The 25,955-nt window shown below is 43.6% G+C and overlaps 1 protein-coding gene across 1 annotated transcript in view; it reads left to right on the top strand.

Annotated features, from left to right (window-relative positions):
• The window catches only part of lrp1ab (low density lipoprotein receptor-related protein 1Ab), a gene marked incomplete at its 5' end in the record, with an annotated part of 197,602 nt that extends 171,829 nt beyond the window's left edge, over nt 1–25,773 (top strand). The window contains 20 exons of the mRNA XM_084333493.1: nt 345–477; nt 2,101–2,223; nt 2,646–2,768; nt 3,253–3,390; nt 4,939–5,076; nt 6,412–6,531; nt 6,908–7,209; nt 9,055–9,233; nt 10,656–10,762; nt 11,165–11,284; nt 13,694–13,870; nt 14,374–14,514; nt 15,042–15,215; nt 15,921–16,082; nt 18,546–18,717; nt 20,062–20,163; nt 20,285–20,358; nt 20,472–20,565; nt 22,687–22,834; nt 23,455–25,773. Of these exons, the coding sequence (XP_084189619.1) occupies nt 345–477; nt 2,101–2,223; nt 2,646–2,768; nt 3,253–3,390; nt 4,939–5,076; nt 6,412–6,531; nt 6,908–7,209; nt 9,055–9,233; nt 10,656–10,762; nt 11,165–11,284; nt 13,694–13,870; nt 14,374–14,514; nt 15,042–15,215; nt 15,921–16,082; nt 18,546–18,717; nt 20,062–20,163; nt 20,285–20,358; nt 20,472–20,565; nt 22,687–22,834; nt 23,455–23,592 (2,865 nt within the window). The 3' untranslated portion in view covers nt 23,593–25,773. The remainder of the gene's footprint in view (nt 1–344; nt 478–2,100; nt 2,224–2,645; nt 2,769–3,252; nt 3,391–4,938; nt 5,077–6,411; nt 6,532–6,907; nt 7,210–9,054; nt 9,234–10,655; nt 10,763–11,164; nt 11,285–13,693; nt 13,871–14,373; nt 14,515–15,041; nt 15,216–15,920; nt 16,083–18,545; nt 18,718–20,061; nt 20,164–20,284; nt 20,359–20,471; nt 20,566–22,686; nt 22,835–23,454) is intronic.
• Between the last annotated feature and the right edge of the window lie 182 nt (nt 25,774–25,955).

Here is a 25,955-nt window from a genome sequence, read left to right as displayed (position 1 = left end):
TGGCCAGTATAACTACTACCATAGTGTCTTTATACCTGTATCCCTGTACATAATATATTATACATTATACACTACAACTCTGTACATACATGATTAGCACTACACTCAGTAGTACTAGTTTGTATATTTTGTACCCGGTTTAATCACCTGCACATTGTATATTGCTGTTGCACTTTACTGCTACATTTGCACTCTGGTTGGATGCCAAGCTCTTTTCGTTTTACTGTACTTGTGCTGTATGAAGACAATACATTGATAATAATTTAAGTTACATGTAGCAGTATGACAGGTGACCCATGGTTGACTTGTTGTCTGTGTTTCTTTGTGTGTGTTTTTTCTCGCAGAACGGCTGTGATCTGAAATGCGACAACGACCAGTTCCAGTGTAAGAACGGACACTGTATCCCCATCCGCTGGCGCTGCGACGCAGACGCAGACTGTATGGACGGCAGTGACGAGGAGAAGTGTGGCAGCGCCGGTGAGTCTGTGTGCGAGTCTGTGTGTGACAAGAGGGTCATGTAAGAATGAATATGGTGAGTGTGTGTGTGACAGAGTTATGTAAGAATGAATATGGTGAGTGTGTGTGACAGAGAGTTATGTAAGAATGAATATGGTCAGTGTGTGTGTGACAAGCAGTGGTGCAGTGCTGGGCAACCGCGGTCAAGCGGCGTTTGGGCTTCGAAGTGTGCGCATCCTATTATTATGCAAAGTCTAGGTGATAAGTGCCTAGACTTTGCATAATAATAGGATACCGTTTGGCCTCCGCCCATATTACGACTGCACCCCTGGTGACAAGAGTCATGTAAGAATGAATATGGTGAGTCTGTGTGACAGAGAGTTATGTAAGAATGAATATAGTCAGTGTGTGTGTGACAGAGTCATGTAAGAATGAATATGGTCAGTGTGTGTGTGTGACAGAGAGTCATGTAAGAATGAATAATGGTCAGTGTGTGTGTGTGACAGAGAGTCATGTAAGAATGAATATGGTCAGTGTGTGTGTGACAGAGAGTCATGTAAGAATGAATATGGTGAGTGTGTGTGTGTGTGTGTGACAGTCATGTAAGAATGAATATGGTGAGTGTGTGTGTGACAGAGTCATGTAAGATTGAATATGGTCAGTGTGTGTGTGTGACAGAGTCATGTAAGAATGAACATGGTGAGTGTGTGTGACAGAGAGTCATGTACAGGGGCGGACCTTCCTACAGGCGATATAGGCGGTCGCCTAGAGCGCCACCCAGAGGGGGGCGCAAAAAAAAAAAAAAAAAAAAAAAAATTTTCTTTTTTTCTTTTTTCTTTTTTTCTTTTTCTTTTTTTTCTTTTTTCTTTTTTTTTCTGTGCAGTTTTGGCGCCCCCCTCTATATCGGCAACCATTATTTTTACATAAAAAAGATTCTAACATAAGGGAAAATGAGCCAAAAATCTAAAACGGTCGGTCGGTCTGAGCCTCAGCTTTAGGTGTTCACAGTCAGAACATGCTAGAGCGCTGTGCATTGATGGGTATCGGTCAAGTGTTTATAGAATTGAGCGTTGAGGAAAGAAAGACTAACGTTAGAGAACTATGAAGAGGCAAAAGCCATAAAAAAATACAAAAAAAAAATTACAAAAAAAAAAAAAATTGGGGGGGAGGGGGGGGGGGGCGGCGCAGTGGTGAATCTCGCCTAGGGCGCCAAATGTGCTAGGTCCGCCCCTGGTCATGTAAGAATGAATATGGTGAGTGTGTGTGTGACAGAGTCATGTAAGAATGAATATGGTGAGTGTGTGTGACAGTCATGTAAGAATGAATATGGTCAGTGTGTGTGACAGAGAGTCATGTAAGAATGAACATGGTGAGTGTGTGTGACAGTCATGTAAGAATGAATATGGTGAGTGTGTGTGACAGAGTCATGTAAGAATGAACATGGTGAGTGTGTGTGACAGTCATGTAAGAATGAATATGGTGAGTGTGTGTGTGACAGAGAGTCATGTAAGAATGAATATGGTGAGTGTGTGTGTGACAGAGAGTCATGTAAGAATGAATATGGCCAAACATGAGTAGTGACAAAAGGATTCTAAGTGTACAAACATGACAAAGAGTTGTTTTTTTTACCTGGTGTTATGTCAGCTGGACGACACTGCCCCCTGGATGAGTTCCAGTGTAACAACACCCTGTGTAAGCCCCTGGCCTGGAAGTGTGACGGGGAGGACGACTGTGGAGACAATTCTGATGAGAACCCTGACGAGTGTCGTGAGTACACATGTGCATACACACATATATACACGCATATACATACACATATACACACGCATATACATACATACACTTACACACTTTATTTAGTTATTTATTTATATCAACATAGGGACAGAAACATCGCAAATGCAGTCAGATATTAAGTTTGTAAAAATAACAACCAGGTTGAAGCATACATCATGATACATGACATAGTGAACATAATTAGGCACACAGTCAATTAGGCAGATTGCCAAATAACATACAGAGTCTGCTTCAAGACACACACACACACACACACACACACACACACACACACACACACACACACACACACACACACACACACACACACACACACACACACAACTATCTAAATGACTATCTTCTCTCCCTCTCCTCTATATCCTCCCCCCTCTCTCTCTTCCTGCCTGTAGGGAAGTTCCAGTGCCCGCCCACCAGGGTGTTCCGCTGTCAAAACGACCGGGTGTGTTTGCCGGTGTTTAAGCGCTGCGACGGCATCAACAACTGCGGCGACAAATCCGACGAGCTCAACTGCCGTGAGTTCAATTACATTTACATTTAGTCATTTAGCTGACGCTTTTATCCAAAGCGACTTACAAGTTTTGTACGACAAGTCAGACAACTCTATCAGCTGAGTAACAATGTTCATCAAAGTGTTGAGTGCTACAGTGTAGGTTAGTATATTAGGACAAGTGCATGCTCTCACCAATTCACTTCTCTTGGACTTTCTGTGTGTGTGGGGTGTAAAAAAAACACATTTCTACGTGTCCTGTGGCTGCAGAGGCTGTAAGCCAATGCTAGGAGTAACTTTAACAGTGTGAACCACATGACATTTAAAAATGATTTGCAGTAGATCCAACTGCGTACGATAATGTCTGAATTAGCACATAGTGGTAGCAGATCCGATCAAATGAGGACCGCGTAGAGTCGACCGCAAAGTTATGTGCTTAATCCCTTCTTTCACTGATGCTTATGGAGTTGGTGACCACTGTATGTGTGTGTGTGTGTGTATGAATACAGAGGCCCCTCCAGCTGTTCCCACGTGTGAGAAGGATGAGTTCCTGTGTGCCAACAACAAGTGCATCAGCTCCACCCTGCGCTGTAACATCTTCAATGACTGCGGGGACTACGGCTCGGACGAGATTCGCTGCAAGACCGGTGCGTCTCACGGCAGTCCACACCTCATCATATACTTACCAACATTAACACTTTGAGTGCCAGCGACGAGATTTATCGTTAGTTCATGCCAACCGTTGAGTGCCAGCGACGATAAATCTCGTTGTTTTTTTTATTAGCGATTTGAATTAATATTTTTCAATCTAGTCTCACGTTAGTGCTGCAAACTCTCTCTGAGCTCCTTTGGGAAAATACCGCCCCCTATCATCTCTCCCTGTTGTTCTGCACCCCATTGGATTAGACTGAATGAAACACATGGGGGGGGGGGGGGGAAATCCAGCTTCCTCATTTTACTTCTCGGGCAAGCCACCCGAGGGGATCCAAGTCATTGCCAAGCCGCAAAACACCGTGGAATACATATGTCCAGTACCCAGCGCTGGATCAATAAACGTGATCGATATTTGGAATGGCGATCAGGAATTGGAATAATCTTTTTGGAGAACATCTGATCTGAGGTAAGGAATCTATTTTACCAGTCTTAGAATAATCAGAACTTTTTTCACAGAGATATCAGCATGTGCCATATGTGTGTGTGCGTGTCTGTGTGTGCAATCAGAAAATAAGAGATTTGATTTTTCAGCCCGCTTATATAGCGTGCATAAGTACACATATACTATCGATAATCTAGCGTTTATTTGAAAACGATTCATAAATAGGCCGAAAAATGACAACTTTTTTGTGTATTCCAGAATATTCCAGTAAAGGGCGTTAGTTTATCACAGAATCTTTATATTTTCCTGAAACTTTCAAAAAACGAGTTTTTCAAAATGGTATAAAACGGAAATGAACCGATTAAAAAAAAAAATCAATTTATTTATTTTTTAATCCGTTTCGACAATGTCGACTGCAAACAAGTCATTGATAAGCGACGGCCAGATTAGACACATAGCCATAATTTAAGACATAGTTTATGCGTTTGCAAATATGAGAGCTCTATCATTGAAGTGGGTGGTGGCATTCGAGGGGGGTAAGGCGCACCGCATGGCTGGCAATGAAAGTGTTAAAGGAACATGCCGACATGATGGGAAACGTGCTTGCCATCTTCTCCAGAGATGGATAGCAATTTCCTCTCTGTGCGTTCAGTAGAAAGCGATCCGGCTGCAAGCTAGCCTAGCTTAGCACAAAATGAATGGAAGCGGATACGGACCAGTTAGCCTAGCTGTTGACCGAAAACATCTCTCCCGGAGTTTTAAGCTAGGCTAGTGGTCCCTGTCGGAGGTGAAAACCTCATATTTCTAAAGGGGTCACCTTTTCTGGAACTCTGGTAAATGAAAAAAACTGCCTCATTTTCAGACTGACACCAAAGTGTTGTTGAAGTTGTTTTGTTTTTTATGCGTGTCGGGGGCTTTATGGGTCATGAAACTCACAACATAGAGAACCCCTCAGAAACTTTAGATGTAAAAAGACGACAATCACCAAAAAGGTTTTCACATAATGCCAGCGTTTTGTACTGTGAACTATACGTCTCTATTTCAATTCCATTTGAAACTGTTCCCTGATTGGCTGCCTTCTGCGCCGGTGTTTCCACAGATGGCAAGCTGAACGACTGCAGGAGTAACAGGACTCACTGTGGCGACGGAGACGAGGCCCACTGCATCACCAACGGCACCGACTCCTTCTGCTCCTGCAAGCCGGGCTTCCAGAAGACTGGACACCGCACTTGCGGAGGTACGGGACCCACAGCAGCCTACTTCTAGTCAGGAAAATTAATCATTTACATACTTTTGTCCACATGGTTTTAGGAGTACCTGTGTGTGTGTTTTTAGAATGGGTGCCCCCTGGTGGTAAAGTGATGAAAGAGGATAAGGCATGACACTCTCGGGTTAAAAACATTCCGTTTATTATCCTAATCTAAAAACCACGGGTGACATTTTGCTCCGGTATCTGATGAAGGTCGACGGACTTGTATAGATTAGAATACATTAATTGAAAGTTTATAACCTGAGAGAATGTCATACCTCATCCTGTCTGCTAACCCTGGACGTGCCATGGTGACTTTGCACCTCTTAGAACCTTAGTACTGTAGCTGTCTGATGCCCCATGTGCTTTCTCTCTCTTTCTTTCTCTCTCTGTCTGTCTCTCTCTCTCTCTCTCTCTGTCAGCTCTAGCTCAGCTTCTTCCCCCAGGCCATCAGAGCCTTGAACAATGAACATTGAGTGCCACAGAACACTGAACTATCCACACACAAGCACACATGAGCACACACACGACACGCACGCTGTGCACTAGCAGCCACTTTAACATGAGCGGACACACACTCATGCCGCACTCACACACACTTATTGCCAAAAGGAAAGGCCACTTTAAATTAGTATAGTAACAGTATATTGCACTACCAAAGCTACCTAGCATGTCCTATATGCTCTGTAAATAACTATGTACAGATACCGAGATGTCACACCATGTTACCTGTTATTGCACAATGTTGTTTTTATTGGATTCTATTATATGTTGTACCACTGTATTGCACATCGTTGCGGGCAAGACCACCCGCATTTCATTGTATACTTGTATGCCGTGACAAATAAAACTCTTGACTTGACTTGACTTGACTTGTCTGTCTTTCTCTCTGTGTGTCTCTCTCTGTGTTTGTGTATCTGTCTCTCTATCCTTCTCTCTGTGTGTGTCTCTCTCTATCTCTCTGTGTCTCTCTCTGTGTTTGTCTCTGTCTCTCTCGCTGTGTGTTTGTGTCTCTGTCTCTCTCTCTGTGTGTTTGTGTATCTGTCTCTCTCTCCCTCTCTCTGTGTGTGTCTCTCTCTATCTCTCTCTGTGTCTCTCTCTGTGTTTGTGTCTCTGTCTCTCTCTCTGTGTGTTTGTGTCTCTGTCTCTCCCTCTCTCCTGTGTGTCTCTGTGTGTGTCTCTCTCTCTCTGTCTCTGTGTCTCCCTCTCTATCTCTGCCTCTCTCTCTCTCTCTCTCTCTCTCTCTCTCTCTCTCTCTCTCTCTCTCTCTCTCCCTCCCTGTCTCTCTCTGTGTGTCTCTCTGTCTCTGTCTCTCTCTCTCAGATAAAAACGAGTGTCAGCAGTTCGGTGTGTGCTCCCATATATGTAACAACACCAAAGGCTCCTACAAGTGCAGCTGCCAGAAGTACTTCACCAGGATCAACGACACCTGCAAGGCTGACAGTAAGAAGCACCAACGGCCGTGTCTAGACTCTACATGTCTGTATTCTGTGTTTCCCCTAGATATTAGATTATTAGATTAGATATATTGTAACTATATTTATTGTAAGGCAAATATAACTGAAAGGGCATACATACCCTCATTTTGCACCTTGTTGCCCATATGCGCATGTCCAGAGTTAATTATATTGTTTACACTGCCTTTTTTTTATTCTATTTTATTCTATTTAATTTACTCCACTGTACTATAATTCTATGACCTGTACCATGTCTTCTACTACCTGTACCTCCCCTCCCCCCTCCCCCGTGCTGCTATAATGCCTGAATTTCCCCAAGGAGATCAATAAAGGAATATTACCCGTCCCTCTCTGTCAACCAGACATGAACAGCAGCCGCCAGGTGCTCTACATCGCAGATGACAACGAGATCCGCAGCCTGGACCCCGGCATGCCCAACTGGCGCTACGAGCAGACCTTCCAGGGCGACGCCAACGTGCGCATCGACGCCATGGACCTGCACGTCAAGACCAACCGTATATTCTGGACCAACTGGCACACTGGGCGCATCTCCTCCTACGAGCTGCCGTTATCCTCCTCCTCCTCCTCCTCCTCCTCTTCAGGCCCCTCCTCCAACTCCCACCGCAACCGGCGCCAGAGTGAGGGGAGGGTCACTAACGTAGAGGTGAGGGGGGTTTTCTGCCCACGAACGCAAGAAGACAAAGCACACAGAAATGTTCAGCTGTTACTGGTCATACTTCTGGTTCCACACTGATACACAAACATAACAACGTAAAGTGAGCTCCATTGGCTCCGTAAACTGTTAAAAAGCTGCAGTAGGCAACTTCGGTTATAACAAGCAAGAGTGAGTTTACCCGCCCAGCAGAAATAGAGTAAGCTCTGCATTTTATTTTATTTTATTAGACAAAGCTTCATTTAAAACATACATGCATAAATCATATACATTAAATACACAGGTTGTCAGGGAATTAAACTTGTTAAAGTCCTTAAAAAATGTATTTCCATCGAGGTCCCTGTTGGCAGACATACAAAACCACATTGGAACAGAACTCTTACATAAAACACAAAGCATTAAACAATCAATAGCATTAATTTTTTTTATCCATTTTTTCTCCTTTTTCAATTTTTTCTCCCATCCCAATTCCAGTGTGCCAATTCTCCCCTCCCCTGTCTTGAACGTTGCTCGCATATGTCCCCCACTGGCCGGTTGTAGGGAGGATAGAAGCCTTGCATCACGTGTCCCCTCCGGTACACGAGGAGGCAGCCTGTCAGATCTTTTCACCTGCCAGCGCGGACTCTCATTGGTGAGGTGTAGCGTGTGGGAGGCTCACACTACCCCCGCCATTTCCTGTCTCTGCTGTGCAGGCGTCCCCAACCGACCTGTAGGAGTCGCTGTCCACAACGTCCAGATTACCACCCATCGACTTCCACCCGCCAATGAGTTAGTATGACGGCCGGCCCAAGCCGGAGGCAACGCCGACAGCCAGAGTCGAACCCGGTGTCTCTTGCGTTGGTGACACGCGCAATGTCCGCTGCGCCACCCAGCCGCCTAATCGATAGCATTTATATGTACAAAATCAAAACGAATTTATAAACAATCAATAAAAATGTATTTTAATCTCACTACCAACTATCTAATAATGATACAACATCCTACCATATATCACTATATACTATATCCTTATCATAATTTTTTTTTTAAACTATCCTAAACTACACTAAAACCCTAAGCCCTACTCTACCTGGTAATTTAGACTAAAAACAACTATTTAAATGTCTACAATAAAAATGTTTATTAAAACATTTTAAAAACATCAAGCCCATGCACGTGCAACAAAGGTTACCCACAGACTCCCTGAGGCACCGGCAGCTTTAGGATGGATTAAGAAATGATAACAAATGTTTCCCAGCCTCTGATTGGCAGGTGGTTTTGCACGTTATGTACTTTCTGACGAGAAACGTGATGGTGGTCTTACCCCAGGAACACAATTTGGCAAAAACATCTGATTGGCCAAAAACAACAGCTCCCTGCATTAATAACCAATCAAATGTTTTTGGCCTGCCAAGTGGTCTTCCCAGGGATTTCTTTTTTATTGTCATTATTCATCTTTTCTTATATTCAGCTGGTACCTCTGGAAGTCTGTGGAAAACTTTTGTTGTGCGTTCATGGGTTTGAAAAGTGATCTTGCTCTATTTCTGCTGGGTAGGTAAATTAAACTTTTGCTAAGTTGCGTTACTCGCTAAAACGAATAAGTTATGAGCTCAGTAAGTATTTGGACAGCAACACGTTGGTTTCTCTGTACAAAAGGTTCAGTAGTTCAATACCTTTTCAACTTTTCATCTCCTGCCACATAGTTATCGTGTCATTTCACGTCCAAAGTATGAAACTCTTGAATCTTGAAATCTTGAGCCAAAACATCACACACCGTTGTTGCTGTCCAGAATCCTTCTGCGGTGCACTGTACACTGTACACACAAAATAACCCACCAATTCCTCCCTCCTGTGTAGATCCAAGGGCTGAAGATGCCTCGTGGTATAGCCGTGGACTGGGTGGCTGGGAACCTGTACTGGACCGACTCTGGTCGCGACGTGATCGAAGTGGCCCAGATGACGGGCCAGCACCGCAAGACCCTCATCTCTGGCATGATCGACGAGCCCTACGCCATCGTGGTGGACCCCCAGAGAGGGTGAGGGAGAGGGAACCTGTGTGTGTGTGTGTGTGTGTGTGTGTGTTGGTTTAAAACTCCCTCGAGTTCTCTACTCCTTTTTTTTATCCACTTTTTCTCCCATTTTCTATATTTTCTCCCATCACAATTTCGTATCATCCAATTCAACCCTCCCCTGTCACGGACGCTGTTTCTTGCCTCCCACAAGCCGGCTGCAATGTGGACTAAGTCATACATAGCACAAGCCCCCTCCGGTACTTGAGGTAACAGCAGTCGCATCTTTTCACCTGCGCAGCTCGATCTCTCAGTGGCGAGGAGTAACGCGGGAGGCTCACGCTGCCCCCGACACTTCCTGATTCTACTGCGCAGGCGCACCAACCGACCTGTAGGAGTCGCTGTCCACAACGCCCGATCCCCACCCATCAGTTTCCCACCCCCTAATACGGCCAATGTGTATTAGTACGGACGACCAGCTAAACTGAAAGCAAATGTGGAGCGCTGGGCTCGAACAGGCGAGCCCAGCGTCTCCAGTATTTCGTGGCGAGCGCCTTGCCCACTACGCCACGTAGCCGCCCGAGTTCTCTACTCCTATATCTTTTAATTCATTCAAACCTTTATTTAAAGTATATTTTTCTATTAATGAATCGGGAGCATGTCTATGTTCCAAACTCTAACCTTAACCAACTTTGAAAGAGGGCCTAAGCTAAGTTAGAAACAAGGCGGACATTAATAATTAATAAAATAATAAAAATTAATAAAATGTTCAATCAATCAATCGGGGAACATAGGACCCGGGGAACATAGGGATGACCCCAATGAATCAAGTTCTGGAAAGTGTACAGAACAAATTGAGACCACCGGTGCAACGCTCTACTCGTGTTCACTGTTATAGCCTCAAATGGTCTTGTTCCATGAATTAGGGGCACAAAAACAAAAAGTACCGGTAGTCTGATTCAGATTATTTTACTGTCACAAAAATGTATATATACCGGTACACACATATATTCAGAAAAACGTGAGATGCTTGTTTTTCCCGGCTCCTCGACCGTAGTAGATTTGTAAACATAGTACACAATGTATATTCTATCTATACAAACTATAACTATAAGCTATAACTGAATATAAACTATATACTAGATAAGCTATAAATAAACTGTTAACTAAAACTATAAACTAAACTATAAAACTAAACATAATACACAACGTATATTCTATCCATACAAACTATGCTAACTGTATAAATAGCTATAGACTATAAACTAAAACTATAAACTAGACTATAGACTAAACATTAGCATACGCCTAGCATAAGGACTGGAAGCAGAGTCTAACATAGTTGTAATATAAGGTGATAGTTTTCCAATAGGGGCTTTGTAGATAAAGAAATACCAGTGCTTATCATGCATTATTTAGCTTGAACCTTGTGTGTGTATTCCCCTTTAGAACCATGTACTGGGCAGACTGGGGGAACCACCCTAAGATCGAGACTGCAGCCATGGACGGCACCCTGAGGCAGACCCTGGTCAAGGAGAACATCCAGTGGCCCACAGGTCAGCATGACATTAGCAATGTAGCCTAGCTGGTTTAGTTAGGCTATATAGCAACATGGCTCAGTATCATTCTAGCTGTATTGCACTACAGCTACATCTGTAGTGGACCCAGGACAACGATGACACAGGAGGCAGATGACGTGCTAAAACCCAGATGACAGGCCACTGACTGACTAGGGATGCGGACTTAAATACACAAGGGGCAATCGGGGGAAAGGGGCAACAGCTGGGCAGAACACGCAAGGGGCAATAATAAACCGACGAGGAACAGCTGGTCAGACGGAAGACGAGATGAGACACGTGAGGGACACACTGGGGGGGACGTCTGTTGAGCCTGCAGGGGAAAGAGCGAGCAGGAACAGTGACATCCTCATCCCCGATCTCTCTCTTTTGTCTCTACAGGTTTAGCGGTGGACTATTTCAACGAGCGTCTCTACTGGGCAGACGCTAAGCTGTCAGTCATAGGCAGCGTGCGTCTCGACGGCTCCGACCCAGTCATCGCTGTCTCCGGCGTCAAGAACAGTTGAGTTCCTCCCTCTTATCTGTTACACTCGTTTACAAAACCCTCCTTGGTTTGACCCCACCTTATTTGATACAGCTGTTAAAATGGTCATCTACTTATAACCACCAGAGCTGCTCACCATGTCTCCGTAGATGTTCCCCGTGTTAACACTTCCTTCGGTCGATCCTCCTTCCAATTTGCTGCTCCCAGCAGTTGGAACGAGAGGCAAAAGACTTTGAAAATGGACAAATTGTTCCCCCCCACTACTTTTAAGGCATCTATCGCAGAGTTGTCTACACACACCTGCAACTGTCACCCAGCCTTTTAACTGACAAAAAAAACGATTAACCTTAGTACTGTCTTTTAATATTATGCACTCTGCTACTAAGGAATCTACCTTGCCTATATTATTACCTACTATGCTAATATGCACTCAAGTTCGACACTGTTTGACGAACAATGTTACTTACTCTTATCTGCCAGAGTTGTACCCTTCCTGCTAACTTGTACAGAATGTCGCTTTGGATACATTTGCTAAATGATTAAATGTAAATTACATGTGGGCGGTCAGGTGGCGTAGCGGAGATTGCGTTCGTCACCCAACGCCGGAGACGCTGGATTCGCCTGTTTGAATCCAGCTCACAGCTCCGGCGTTGTCACCAGCTTGGCTGGCCGTTCACACTAATACAATTGGCAGTATTAGAGGGTGGGAAAGCTGGCGGGGTGGGTCCGGGTCGTTGTAAACAGCGACTCCTACAGTTCGGTCGGGGCGCCTGCTCAGCGCGGATAGGATCTAAGGGGGGGGTAGTGTGATCCTTCCACACGTTACACCCTCTCAGTGAGAGTCTGCGCTGCCAGGTGAAAAGAAGCGGTTGATTGGCTGGACGTGTGTCGGAGGAAGCACGTGATAGCCTCCACTCTCCCAGACCGACTGTGGGGGGTAAGTGCGCAGCGACCAGGAAGGGGATTGGGAATTGGCATAACGACTAACATTGGGCTGGGAGAAAATCGGAGGAAAAAGGAGGGGGGAAAAGATCAATAAAAAAATTAAAAATGTAAATTACATGTAAATTACCGGTATCTGCTTCATGTCTTACATGCCTTGTATTTTTTTTATTTGTAAATTAGTTTTTTTGTTTGGTGTGTGTTTTAATCATGTCCCTTACCACTATGATTTATGTATCGTCTGTGTCCAATAGTCTTTTCCTGATTGTTCTCTTTGGTTTATTTATTAAAACATTTTGTTACCCTTTGAGAGGCCCTTTTGTCCTCTCGCCAGGCTGTCATTGTAAATAAGAATTTGTTCTTAACTCATTGACTGCCACGCTGTTTTTCCATCTACTCCTTGGCGCCAGCGTTTTTGACCATTTTCATGTTTGCAGACCCATCATTATTCTATATTATAGCTATGGAGACGATAGTATGGCTCATTTGAAAGGCAATATTTATACTCCACCAAACCCTGTCCACTCTTGTTCCGAAGTGTCTGAATCAGAACAGGAACAATAAATAACGTTAGTTAGCTCTGGCAGCGCCCAACAGATAACGTTAACGTTACATCCAAACAGCCTGTTTGAAAATACTAGAATCCAACATTCTGGTGAAAACGCACCTTATGTTATGGATGGATCGGCACCGTTTGTCCTCTTCATAATAATCTGCAATAGTTCGCGCTCTAGGCGATCGCCATTGCCGAAAGTTATAGTTGGCTCTAGTCTGGGGTGCTCTCAACTCTGTTGTCGGCGACAGATAATGTTACATGCTCGGCCGGTTTGACTATAGTATTTTTATGATTTACCAGAAGTGCTGAGTCCAATGTAGTGGATGTAAGTGTGATCATTTTGTCCTCTTCATAATAATCTCCAATAGTTCGCTCGCCATTGCATAGGCAGTCTGCAGGCTAGTGGCTACTATTGTGCCCAGCAGTGAGAGAGCACCCCCCCCCCCCCCCCCCCCCCCCCCCACACACACAGTAAACTAGCCCAGTTCAAAAGGTAGGCGATACTGCCACCTATCGGGATTCGATCGTCATTATAATCCACTCAGAGCTACCAGGATCACACAAGAAGGTCCGGCTGACTGTTTAGTATAATAATAATAATAATAATAATAATAATAATAATAATAATAATAATAATAATAATAATAATAATAATAATAATAATAATAATAATAATAATAGAAAAAAAATAATAAAACGAGTATACTCGTTTTTGCCGGCGAAAGCATGGGCGCCAAAAACGAGTATACTTGTTTTTGGCGTTCAATGACTTAATTGACCTGCCTGGTTAAATAAAGGTTAAATAAAAACTTTTAAAATAATAATAATAATAAATAAAGAAACAAGACACTAAAATGGAACACAAAGGTCTAACAGTTGGAGCTGAAAAGGGGGAAATTAAATCTCCCTCTCCCTCTCCCTCCCCCAGACCTCCTCCATCCGTTCAGCATAGACGTGTTCGAGGACTACATCTATGGGGTCACGTATATCAACAACTACGTCTTCCGGGTCAACAAGTTTGGCAAGGGCCCCATGGAGAACCTGACCACGGGCATCAACCACGCCACCGACATCGTCCTCTACCATCGCTACAAACAGCCTGAGAGTGAGTGGGTGGGACCGGTGCAGGAGCCCCTCTTGGAGGCTGGACATTACAACACAGACATCTATCACAATCCTTTTTATAGATTTGATCCTTTTCTTAATTTTATATTTTGTTATTTTTCCATAGATTATAACTTTCAGGGAGGTTTTAATGTAAATTCTCTGCTCATTTTGTGCCCACCTATAATTGTGCCAACTTTATGCTAATTTTATTCACGTCTATTTTGTGTCTACATTACTGCTGTGAAGCACTTTAGGCTGCAATTCTTGTATGAAAGGTGCTATATACGTAAATAAAGTGTTATTATTATTATTCCCTTTAAATAAACCCTCTTTATAGATGCAGCATTTCCAATATATATGTGTAAATATAGTATACTACCAGTATTCTTAGCGTGTGTGTTTGATAAGACACAGTACACAATTCTTTCTGTAAAGAAACCTACATTATCAAGAGAGAGAGGCATTTATTCTGACTGTATTGTCTTTGTCTCTGTGTGTCAGTGACCAACCCATGTGACAGGAAGAAGTGTGAGTGGCTGTGTCTGCTCAGCCCCAGCGGGCCTGTCTGTACCTGCCCCAACGACCACATGGCAGACAACGGCACCTGTGTGCTGAGACCCCCCCCCACGCAGTCACCATTCTGTGAGTAGTACACACACACACACACACACACACACACACACACACACACACACACACACACACACACACACAGAAACAAATACACACTACATTCACAATTGGGCTGAATATATACTTCAGAGGTGAAGGAGGAATACTGAATGCTCTCATTCAGCCATTCATACTTTTCCCCCCTCTTCTTATGAGGTGAATTTTCCAGCAGTCTACGAGATGTATGAATTGGGCGGTCGGACATTATTTTGTCCAATCACTGGGAAAATGGTATTACTGCAGTCATAGAATGACCCGCCTCCACACAGCTGATTGGACGGGATAGCATACATGTGAATCGTAGGTGTGAAGAGCCCAGTCACCGGTGATCCGTGTGATAATGGCTGTGTGATCGAAGATAAATGACACTGCCCCCCCCCCCTCCTTGAATTATGAAGTATAAATAACACCTGTCAATCACTCGCTTATATATACACAAATACAGACTGTGAACCTGCATAATCCTAATCCTAATAATGCCTCCCCGGTCTCCCCAGCCCCTCCCGCAGGGCCGTGCACCATCCAGTGTCAGAACGGCGGGAGCTGCTTCCTCAACGCCCGTCAGCAGGCCAAGTGTCGCTGTCAGCCCAGCTACAGCGGGGACAGGTGTGAGGTCAACCACTGTAGAGACTACTGCAAGAACGGAGGCACCTGCACCGCCTCACACACAGGTAACAGAGCGATAATAATATACATGTTTGTTTTTCAAAAGAGTGCTAGCATAAATATAGACTGTGTGGCCCCTCTCAGCTGACTGTCGAAAAGGTATTGACTCGAGGGGATATTTGTAGATCTTAGTTTTAAGAAACTTAAAGAAGTTATTGGTTATTAGAGGCAAAGCATAATCTTTATTTATCTTTATCATAAGTTGTTTAAAGTTGTGTCCTTCATTCACTTTTCTGTTCATCCTGAGATTTCTATTATAATCCTAACTACAGTATCTGTATCAGAAAGTTGATTGGACATCCCTCTCTTCAAGAAGGGAGATGCATTTTATTCTTCATTCGATTAGAATCAGATTATTGTCATTATACAGTACAACGTAAAGAAGTTTGGCATCCAACCAGAGTGCAAATGTAGCAGTAAAGTGCAACAGCAATATACAATGGGTTATGGTGATTAAACCGGGTACAAAATATACAAATTTGTACTACTGAGTGTAGTGCTAATCAGATGTATGTAAAGAGTTGTAGTATAATGTGTACAGTGTTGTAGTATAATGTATACAGTGTTGTAGTATAATATGTACAGTGATACAGTTCATAACGTCTTACATCAATGCTGTTTCTCTCGAAAAGAAGATTTTCATCTGAATGGGACTCGCCGAATAAATGGTGATTAACTAGTGAATTGATTCCCTGCCCGCTGTCTCCCAGGCGTACCTACCTGCCGCTGTCTTCAGGGTTTCACAGGGCCCAACTGTAACCTCCACACTTGTCAAGACTACTGCCAGAACGGAGGCAACTGTTCAGTCAACGTGGGCAACCAGCCCACCTGCAGCTGCCCAGCCGAGTACCAGGGAGACCAGTGCCAATACAGTAAGTCACTCTGACAATGTTAAAGTGTTGCATATCGCATCTAATGCCAAATATTGACCAACTTGCTTCAGGACAAGGACCTATTAAGAAATCATTTAAACATTACACGTGCTGTTTTCCATTTTGAATGGTGTGAATGGACATCAGCCCCCGGCTAATTAACGAATTAGATTAGATTCAAATGTATTGTCATCATACAGCACAAGTACAGTGCAACGAAAAGAGGTTTGCCATCCAACCAGAGTGCAAATGTAACGGTAAAGTGCAACAGCAATATACAACATACAAATGATTAAACCGGGTACAAAATATACAAATTAGTACTACCGAGTGTAGTTCTAATCAGATGTACAGAGTTGTAGTATAATATGTACAGTGATACAGGTATAAAGACAGTGTGGTAGTAGTCATACTGGCCAGCAGCGTAACTAGTAAGAGTAGGATATGTACAAATAGATATAGTATCTACAGATATGTAAAAGGACTATGTGCAGGTAAGTACAGACAGGTGTGGATAGATGTATGCGGTGAGAATAAATATATATATATGGTATATACTGCATTATTGTACATGTTATCATACAGAGCTATGGGTTATATGCAGGTGTATAAGTAAGTACCGGTATATAGAGGGGTTATATGCAGGTATATTCGGACAAAAATAATATATATATTGTGACGAGCCTGGTGGTGTTCAGACTCGTCACGGTTCAGAAATAAACAAATTCAACTGTCCACACAAGTGCAATTTCAATCAATAAAGAATATTTATTGAATAGGGCAGAATATAGTCCGATGGGCAATTAGAATGGTCATAATACAGTCCAAGGTCAAAAACACAAAACAGGCTCTCGTACAAAAAAGGGATTGTTCAATACTCAGAGTAGTCTTCCGGTCCAGGGTCAGTACACAAGGGGGTTTCTCAGCCAGTCTAGGGTCCAGTACACAATGAACACCTTCTCGCCTTCACCTCTCCTCTCCACTACCTCTCACCTCACAAAACTCCGTAATAACAATCTCTCTCTCTCCGTACTTTGCTCCTACTAGGGCTGCACGATTAATCGATTTTAAATCGAAATCGCGATTTGGAATGATGCAATTATCAAATTGCAAAATAAATAAATATCGCTTTTTTATTTTTTATTTCAACCAGGAAATCCCATTGAGATACAAGATCGGTTTGGGAGAGGGAGGTAAGGGGTTTTAGATTGTGTGTTGTGAAGTTTAGACTTCAGAGAGGGAGAGTAAAGTACAGAAAATAAGGTACCGTTGGGTACCGGTATCGATTCCCAGGTAAAAAGAAACATTTTCAGGCTCGGTGTCCTGAAAAGACCCACCGCGTAGGCCAGATGCAAGCCGCATTTTACAATAAACCTCTGTGGGGCTGTAAAAAAATAAAATTATAATAAAAATATAATTTAATCACAATCGCAATATGTCCGAAAAACATTATTTCCCAAAATCGTGCAGCCCTAGCTCCTACCTCACCTCCTCTCAACTAAACTCTGTCTGTCCTAGTGTTTTATGTTATGTGTGTGTGTGTGGGATGTGGGTGATCTCGTGGTGCACAGGTGTGTTCTATCAGTCCTAATCAGCTCCCTAATTGCTTCTCCTCTCCTCCCGTGGCAGTAGTATCTCCCTTCCTCCACGTAGCCATGGGACAGGGGATGATATCTGCCACAATATGCAGAAAATATAAATGCAAATATGCTGTACATGCTGTCATACAGAGTATATAGGTAGACTATAGTATGAGGTGGGTAGTTAAGATTATTATAATTGGGCGGCTACCTGGCGTAGTGGGCAAGGCGCTCGCCACGAAATCTGGAGACGCTGGGCTTGCCTGTTCGAGCCCAGCGCTCCACATTTGCTTTCAGTTTAGCTGGTCGTCCGTACTAATACACATTGGCCGTATTAGGGGGTGGGAAACTGATGGGTGGGGATCGGGCGTTGTGGACAGCGACTCCTACAGGTCGGTTTGGTGCGCCTGCGCAGTAGAATCAGGAAGTGTCGGGGGCAGCGTGAGCCTCCCACGCGTTACTCCTCGCCACTGAGAGATCGAGCTGCGCAGGTGAAAAGATGCGACTGCTGTTACCTCAAGTACCGGAGGGGACTTGTGCTATGTATGACTTAGTCCACATTGCAGCCGGCTTGTGGGAGGCAAGAAACAGCGTTCGTGACAGGGGAGGGTTGAATTGGATGATACGAAATTGGGATGGGAGAAAATATAGAAAATGGGAGAAAAAGTGGATAAAAAAAAATAAAAAATTATTATAATTACACTGACGTTTAAAGAGACATTTCTCACAAATACAAATTCCCACTGTTATCTGGGAGCATTCTGAGGGCAAATACTATACTACACAATCCATAATATAGACTAGTAGTAGGCGGTGGCTGCGTGTGGTGTTTTATCGTTCTTTCCTGATCGTAATCATCTTCCTTCCTGTTCCTCTCCTGCAGGTAAATGTGAAGGCTTCTGTGAGAACGCCGGGGCCTGTTTACAGACGACCAATGGCACTAAGCTGTGTCACTGCCCCAATCAGTTCCACGGACAGCACTGTGAGCTGGACAAGTGTCTGTACTGCGGAGACGGCAAGTGCTTGACCTCAGCACAAGGAGAGGTCTCGTGCAGGTAAATACACCGTGTGGACAATGGAAGTATTTATATAGAGTATCTAGCCTTTCAGCCATTGTAGTTGGGTGCTACACAGCGGTGGTGAAGGAGGCAATTTCCACCCTACGTTGTAAAGTGCTTTGATTGTCTAGAAAAGCATGATATAAATGCAATGATCATTCATTGTTCCTACACAAACAATCATAATAATAATAATCTTAACTACCCACCTCATACTCTAGTCTACCCATATACTCTGTACGATAGCATGTATAACAGTGCTGTGTATACCACATATTTACATTTCTATTTTTATATTTACCGCAGGCGCATATATATATCCATATTTGTCTGACTATACCTGCATATAACCCCTCTATGTACTTACTTATACACCTGCATATAACCCATAACTCTGTATGATAGCATGTACAATAATGCTGTATATACACCATATATATATATATATTTATTCTCACCGCATACATACTGTATCTATCCACACCTGTCTGTACCTACCTGCACATAGTCCTTTTGCATATCTGTAGATACTATATCTATATATGGCCAGTATGACTATTATTACCATACTGTCTTTATACCTGTATCACTGTACATATTATACTACAACTCTTTACATACATCTGATTAGCACTACACTCAGTAGTACTCATTTGTGTATTTTGTACCCAGTTGAATCACCTGTACATTGTATATTGCTGTTACACTTTGCTGCTACATTTGCACTCTGGTTGGATGCCAAACTTATTTTCGTTGTGCTGTATGTTAACAATATTGATTGATTGATTGAAAAGTTTATTAACAGATTGCAGAATGGGTACAGTACAGCTCAATACATACAATTGTTAAGAGGATGCAGACCTGAGAAAGACTTTCGTCTTGTTTCCATCAGGGTCCCCCATTTTCAATTCATCATATGACACACATGACATACAGATAGACAGTACTGCTACATCTATACATTTATGACATACCAGATTTTCAAATACAGTACTGTTTGTGATACTAAAAAAATCCAGAAGAAGAGTGTATATACATTTGACATAGAAACTGTGCATTGGGGGAGGTTGGGTAGGTGGGGTGGGGCTGTACATTGGAGGTGGTGGGGGGGGGGGGGGGGGGGGGGGGGGGGGTTGGGTAGGGGGGGGGGGGAGACACTGTACATTGGAATACTGACATACATTTGACATAGAAACTGTACATTGGAGGAGGTTGGGTAGGTGGGGTGGGGTTGGGTGGGGCTGTACATACACTTGAATCTAATCTAAACTTATGCATATATAAACACATACCTGTACATGCGAATGTCACTAAAATTGTGTTTGGTGTGTGTGTGTGTAGCTGTCCCAACGGTCAGACCCACCCCAGCTGCTACTCCTGTCTGGACTTCTGCATCAATGGACAGTGTTCTGTTGACACACGCACACTACTGCCCCAGTGCAAGTAAGATATGTCTGAGCGCACACACACTCTCTCTCCTTCTCCCTCAAACGTACACACACACAAACACACACACACACACACACACAGCCTGTGACTCTAAATGTGTCTGATGTGTGTCCAGGTGTCCTGCCGGCTGGAGGGGTTATAGATGTGGCGTCACCGCCGCTCCTGTAGAGTCTCCCGACTCCGGTGGAAGTAAGCGGCCCACTGTCCCAAATATAGAATCCTCTTTTTGTCAATAAAAACCCTGTTCCGAAACCTCCCCCTTCGCTCTTTGATCCTGTGTGTCGATGTGTTTGAACTTGCAGGCACTGCCTCCGTGGCTATCCCGGTGCTCCTGTTGCTATTACTGGCGCTGCTGGTGGTCGGCGCCATCCTGTGGTACAAGAGGAGAATGCGTGGGTGAGTAGCGGTTTTTCCGGGCCTTTCTCTACAGAGCTGTTCTTTTTCATCTGTTCTTCCTGCCGAGACGATACAGCTCCTGTGCTTTTCTTCTTCACTTTTCACCTCCTGTGGATAACCAGCTCTCTCCTGTCTCCCAGGTCTCTATGGTTGGGCAAATCCCGTTCTCAACGCTCGCGGTAACTTCATAGGGCTACATAATTCATCTGTCTCCACTAGTACGGCCCACGCCCACCCCCAAATCCCAGCCCCCCCCCCCATACACCTTCTCTGTCGTCCAATCAGATTAGCCATGCTGTCTGTGCCAGTCCAGCTGTCCATTCTGCTGGTCCATGAACAGTCTATGGTCTATGTAGAATCTGTTTGTCTATCCCTGCCTGCCCTCTCTGTCCTGTGCGGGTCTCTCCTCTCTCTGTCCTGTGCGGGTCTCCCCTCTCTCTGTCCTGTGCGGGTCTCCCCTCTCTCTGTCCTGTGCGGGTCTCCCCTCTCTCTGTCCTGTGCGGGTCTCCCCTCTCTCTGTCCTGTGCGGGTCTCCCCTCTCTCCTGTCCTGTGTGGGTCTCCCCTCTCTCTGTCCTGTGCGGGTCTCCCCTCTCTCTGTCCTGTGCGGGTCTCCCCTCTCTCCTGTCCTGTGCGGGTCTCCCACCCATCAACGCAGGAATCTCTTGATCTGGAGTTGATTTTTCTTAAAGAAACATGCCAACTTTTTTGGAAATTTGCTTATTTGCCATCTACCCTGGAGTTAGACAAGCAGATACATACCCTTTTCTTCTCTGTGCATGCATTAGGCTTAGGGAACAGCCACACCGTTAGCCTAGCTTAGCGTCATTCACTGGACGTAGTGTAACAGTCACAAAATACACTCCAAAACTTTCCTGTAAACATGTTATGACCTGACCTTTTTTTTTTATTTCTCCACGTGGTAAATATACAGGTCACAACATATTTACAGGAAAGTTTTGGAGTTGTATTTGGAGTATATTTCGTGACTGTTGGGAACTAGGCTACACTGGCACACCTATTTCCAGTGAATGACGCTAAGTTAGGCTAACGTTGCGGCTGTTCCCTAATGCATGCACAGAGAAGAGAAGGGTATGTATCTGCTTGTCTAACTCCAGGGTAGATGGCAAATAAGCTAATTTCCCAAAAAGTTGGCGTGTTCCTTTAATGGCACAAGATCAGATGGACCCGTTTTTGTCTATTTCCCCTCCCCATACCGTCCCTGTGTTTACATGTTTAAATACTACTTAATGCTTACATTACATGCCTGCGTCGTGGCAGCGAACCGTATACTTTGTGTATCTCTCTGTATTGTTTATGTGCTTGCGCATGACAGAGTCTAGATATTTGCAGTGTGAAATGTCGGCATTCTCCACGTTAGACATGCTGCAGTCCGCCTGCTGCATATCAACAAATGACCTTTTGAGGGGGAAAGCTCATTTGACAACTTGAGTGATTATGTGTTGCCTTGATTTGTACGTCATTGGTTGTGAGTGGTGGTGTTTTGGTTATGCTACTGTTCTGTCTTCCTGTGCTTTGCTTGATATAAGGTTTCTTTAACACATTGTGTGTGTGTGTGTGTATGTTGGGGCTGCTTGATTATGGTAAAAAAAATATATACTCACGATAATTTGTATTGATATTGAAATCACGATTATTAGACACGATTACTCATTTATTTGAGAGCATCGTATGACGGCGACAGAATTTGTTTTACCTTTGTTCTCGACCAAAGGCTGCCTTTGTGTCATTTTCTACAAAGGACCAAAGACGATTTAAAATAATTCCCTCTCTCAACACGAGCTGAGACTACTGTTTGGGCTTGGGGAGGGGGGAGGGGGGGGGGGGGGTGAAGCGCATCGCTGTGAAGGAAGGGTGTGCTGCATTTACACAAGACAAAATGAGAGCAACACATGTCATGTGGCATAAACGCTTTATCTCTACTATATTGTTTTCCTGATCGTGGGAAGCCAAAATTGTAATTGTAACTTGATAATTCACCCAGCCCTAGTGTGTGTGTGTGTGTGTGTGTGTGTGCTCTTCTTTTTGTTGCAATGTAGCCTCTATTCTAAAGCCTTCACAGTGTAAAAGGTGTGACTCTGGTTTGGTCTTTGTGTTCACAGTGCCAAGGGATTCCAGCATCACCGCATGACCAACGGTGCGATGAACGTGGAGATCGGCAACCCGGCCTATAAGATCTACGAAGGAGAGCCCGACGACGACGACGCCGGGGAGCTCCTGGATTCAGACTTCGCTTTGGACCCGGACAAGGTAACCGTCCACTCATTCATACAACGAGACACTGTGTTATTGTGCACCTCCCAGAAAACAATGCTGGTTTTATTTTGCACATAATCTCACACACACCCCAATTTTTTTTTGCATGCGTTCATTTAGTTTGACAAGTTATTGAGAGTAAATGAGTTTGAATGTGGCCACCACCAGTGATGTCGTCTGGGACATTGAATCCTTGTGTTGTGTTCATTACAGCTCAATGAAATTATAAGGTAGCAGTCCCTATAAGACGACGTATTGCAATTTGTTTTGTCTAAGTCACTTCATGGTGCAGTAATTAACACAACACAAGGATTCAAGGATTCCTGGTGGCCATATTCAAACTCATTTACTCTCAATAACTGTCAAACTAAATGAAGGTGTGCAACACTGTTTAGAGTTGTTGGATGTGTGTGAGATTATAGATTATGTGCAAAATAAATCAGCAAGTGCCTCTTTAATCTATGGTTCAGGGGCCCAAAATGGGTCCAAGTGTAAGACGTAATTGACTCAGTTTGGGTTCCCATGCTAGAAACGGCACATGCCTTTTAACAAACTGTAGGAAACTCTGTCATCTGCCCTTTTTGAGTCACCATGTAATTTCTTTTGCCACGCAGCCCACCAACTTCACCAACCCAGTGTACGCCACCCTGTACATGGGCGCCCACAACAGCCGCAACTCTCTGGCCAGTACAGACGAGAAGAAAGAGCTCCTCTCCCAGGGAGACGAGGACATGAGCGACCCGCTGGCATAGAGCCTGGCATGGAATGAACTCTGCCAACCTTGCCCTGCCCCGCCCCGCCCTTGTCCAGCCAGAGTGCTGAGCTGAGCGGAGGAAAAGAAAACAAACTCTCATCTTATGCCTTTACCAATCGAAAGAAAGAAAAGCAACAAGAACAACAACAACAAAAAGCGAGAACACTGTATAAAATGTATAAAATGAAGGACTACTTTTTTATGTGATTGCAGTATTATATTTTGTTCTTTGACAAAAAAAAAGGAAAGAAATCCTCTGGCTAGAGAAAAAAGGAACCATTTTATAGACAGTTACTCAGTTTCTTCATTTCTTTTTTAATTTTGCTCACCTCCTCCTCACCCATATAGCCACTACCTCTGTGCAAAATGTAAAGGATAGAGAGATACATACAGCAGTGGAACAATTTTAATTTTTTATTTTTGTATGAATTGTATAGGGGGAGAAGAAAAAGAGAAAACATTGTTCCATACCAGAAAAAAAAAAGTGAAAGAAAAATGCCTGCGCCCTTTTTTTTTTTTTTTTTTTTTTGTCTGTGAAAGACGTGGAGGGAGAAGGGCGGCAGGCGTCGACGTGCTCACTTACGAATGCTTCCTTTTTTAAGATGCTGGTTTGGTCAATGTGTCACTGTGTACGTTCGCTGCTGGAGGTCCGTAGGGAGGACCGAGGCTCGGAGGCCCCGAGGAGGAAGTCCTTCTGACGTGGTACACATGGAGGACTCAGCGTCGCCCATGATGCCCCGTTGACCGTGTTCCCTCTTGCGTGGCGCTCACACTGGGATCCCTTTCCACCATTGTTGTTCTGAAATGGGGGCGGAAAGGAATCCCAACCTGAGCGCAACGCGAGAGCAAAATGGCCGCCGTTTGAATCATGGTCCGTTCTGTTGTCGCAAAGAACTTTGTTCAAAGTGATTCTTTTTTTCCCTCCTTGCACAGACTAAAGTTATATATATTTGCATATATATATAAACATATTAACAAAGTGTCTTGAAAATATACCCAGGAATACAAAACAAACGGTAACAAATAGCAGTCTGTACTTGTTTTTATCTTCTTTTTTTATTTTTTAAGTCAATGTATAATTGACATGCTTCGTGTCAACAATGAATGAGTCGATGGCAGTGTGTGAGTGTGTCGGATGAAGATGATTGTAATAAAAAACCCACATTCCCAGGATGAGACTGGGATGGCTATCTGTGGCCTTTGGTTTACTGCAGGACACTCTGGATGGAGCACAAATCGCTCAGAGACTGTTTCTAAGAGAAGAGCTCTTTTTGAGATTGACACAAAGTAAGCCTCTGTGAATCCCTCCGCGCCCCCACCCCGGTCATCACTGAAAACCATCTTCAACAAAGTAACTAGCTGAGAATGGTTGCATCTAGCTTTCGTCTCTTGTCTTTTGATTGTAAATGTATTTCCTGGAAAAGGCCAGGGACATTTTGATGGTACGTACTTTCCATGGGAAATTGAATTTTTCTTTTGTTTGTTTGTTTTCGTTTTATCGTATGTAATTACATGCTCATGCAATTTTTTTCACACTTTTTTTTAAGTGCATTCCTCGGAGGTGGACTGATCAACCTCCCGATAAAAGCATTCCTTTATGAATTCCTTTTTTGCCTTTGCTGCTAATGCCAGCCATTGTGTCAGCCCGGCCCAGCCTCACTGTCTCTGATCTCAGTCTCGCACTGCGCACCATGATGCTTTTTATTAACTGAGGTTCACTCGCCATATCTGCCATACCACACTGCATGGTACTCGCCAACTCACCTACCCCAATGAGAAACACTCACCTGTTAACAGTATTCATTCAACTATTTGTTTTAAACTCTTCCTCTGTTACATTTCCATTGGAACCATGTAAAATTAGAACAATATTTTAATTTTTCATTCTTTTTACAATTTTGGAGAAATTCTCTGGCGGCCGAAACCCCCAGTGGATCTTTCTGGATCTGTTTGTTTTGTTTTTATTTTGTTATGATTTTATTTCTTTTTGATATAAGAAATTAAATGGATTTTTATAGTAGAAATGCATGGTGGCTCTGACCTTCATTTTGGGGGAGAAAGAGGAAAGACTGGATTCATTATTCATTTTTCAATAATTGTTTTTTTGACATCATCAGAAAGTACCATCAAAGTATCTCACTATGATTCAGAAATAAAACGTGAACATGTAGAAAGTTTACCGTTTGAATGTCCTGCCTTTGCTCTGTCAACAAATTATGTTATGTATAAACAGATTCTGCACATTTCTGCAGAAGATGTTTATTTCCACTGCAGATCAATGGATTATGACTGTCTGGATTTGTTGACCTGTGGTGAAAATAAACTACGTTTGAGAGTTTTTTAAAGGGGAACTATGCCCCC

The sequence above is a fragment of the Notolepis coatsorum genome, assembly GCF_963971535.1.
Source record: "Notolepis coatsorum genome assembly, chromosome: 17".
In the NCBI taxonomy this organism is placed as follows: Eukaryota; Metazoa; Chordata; class Actinopteri; order Aulopiformes; family Paralepididae; genus Notolepis; species Notolepis coatsorum.
Note: the sequence above shows the minus strand (reverse complement) of the source record. Positions and strands in the feature narration are given on the sequence as shown.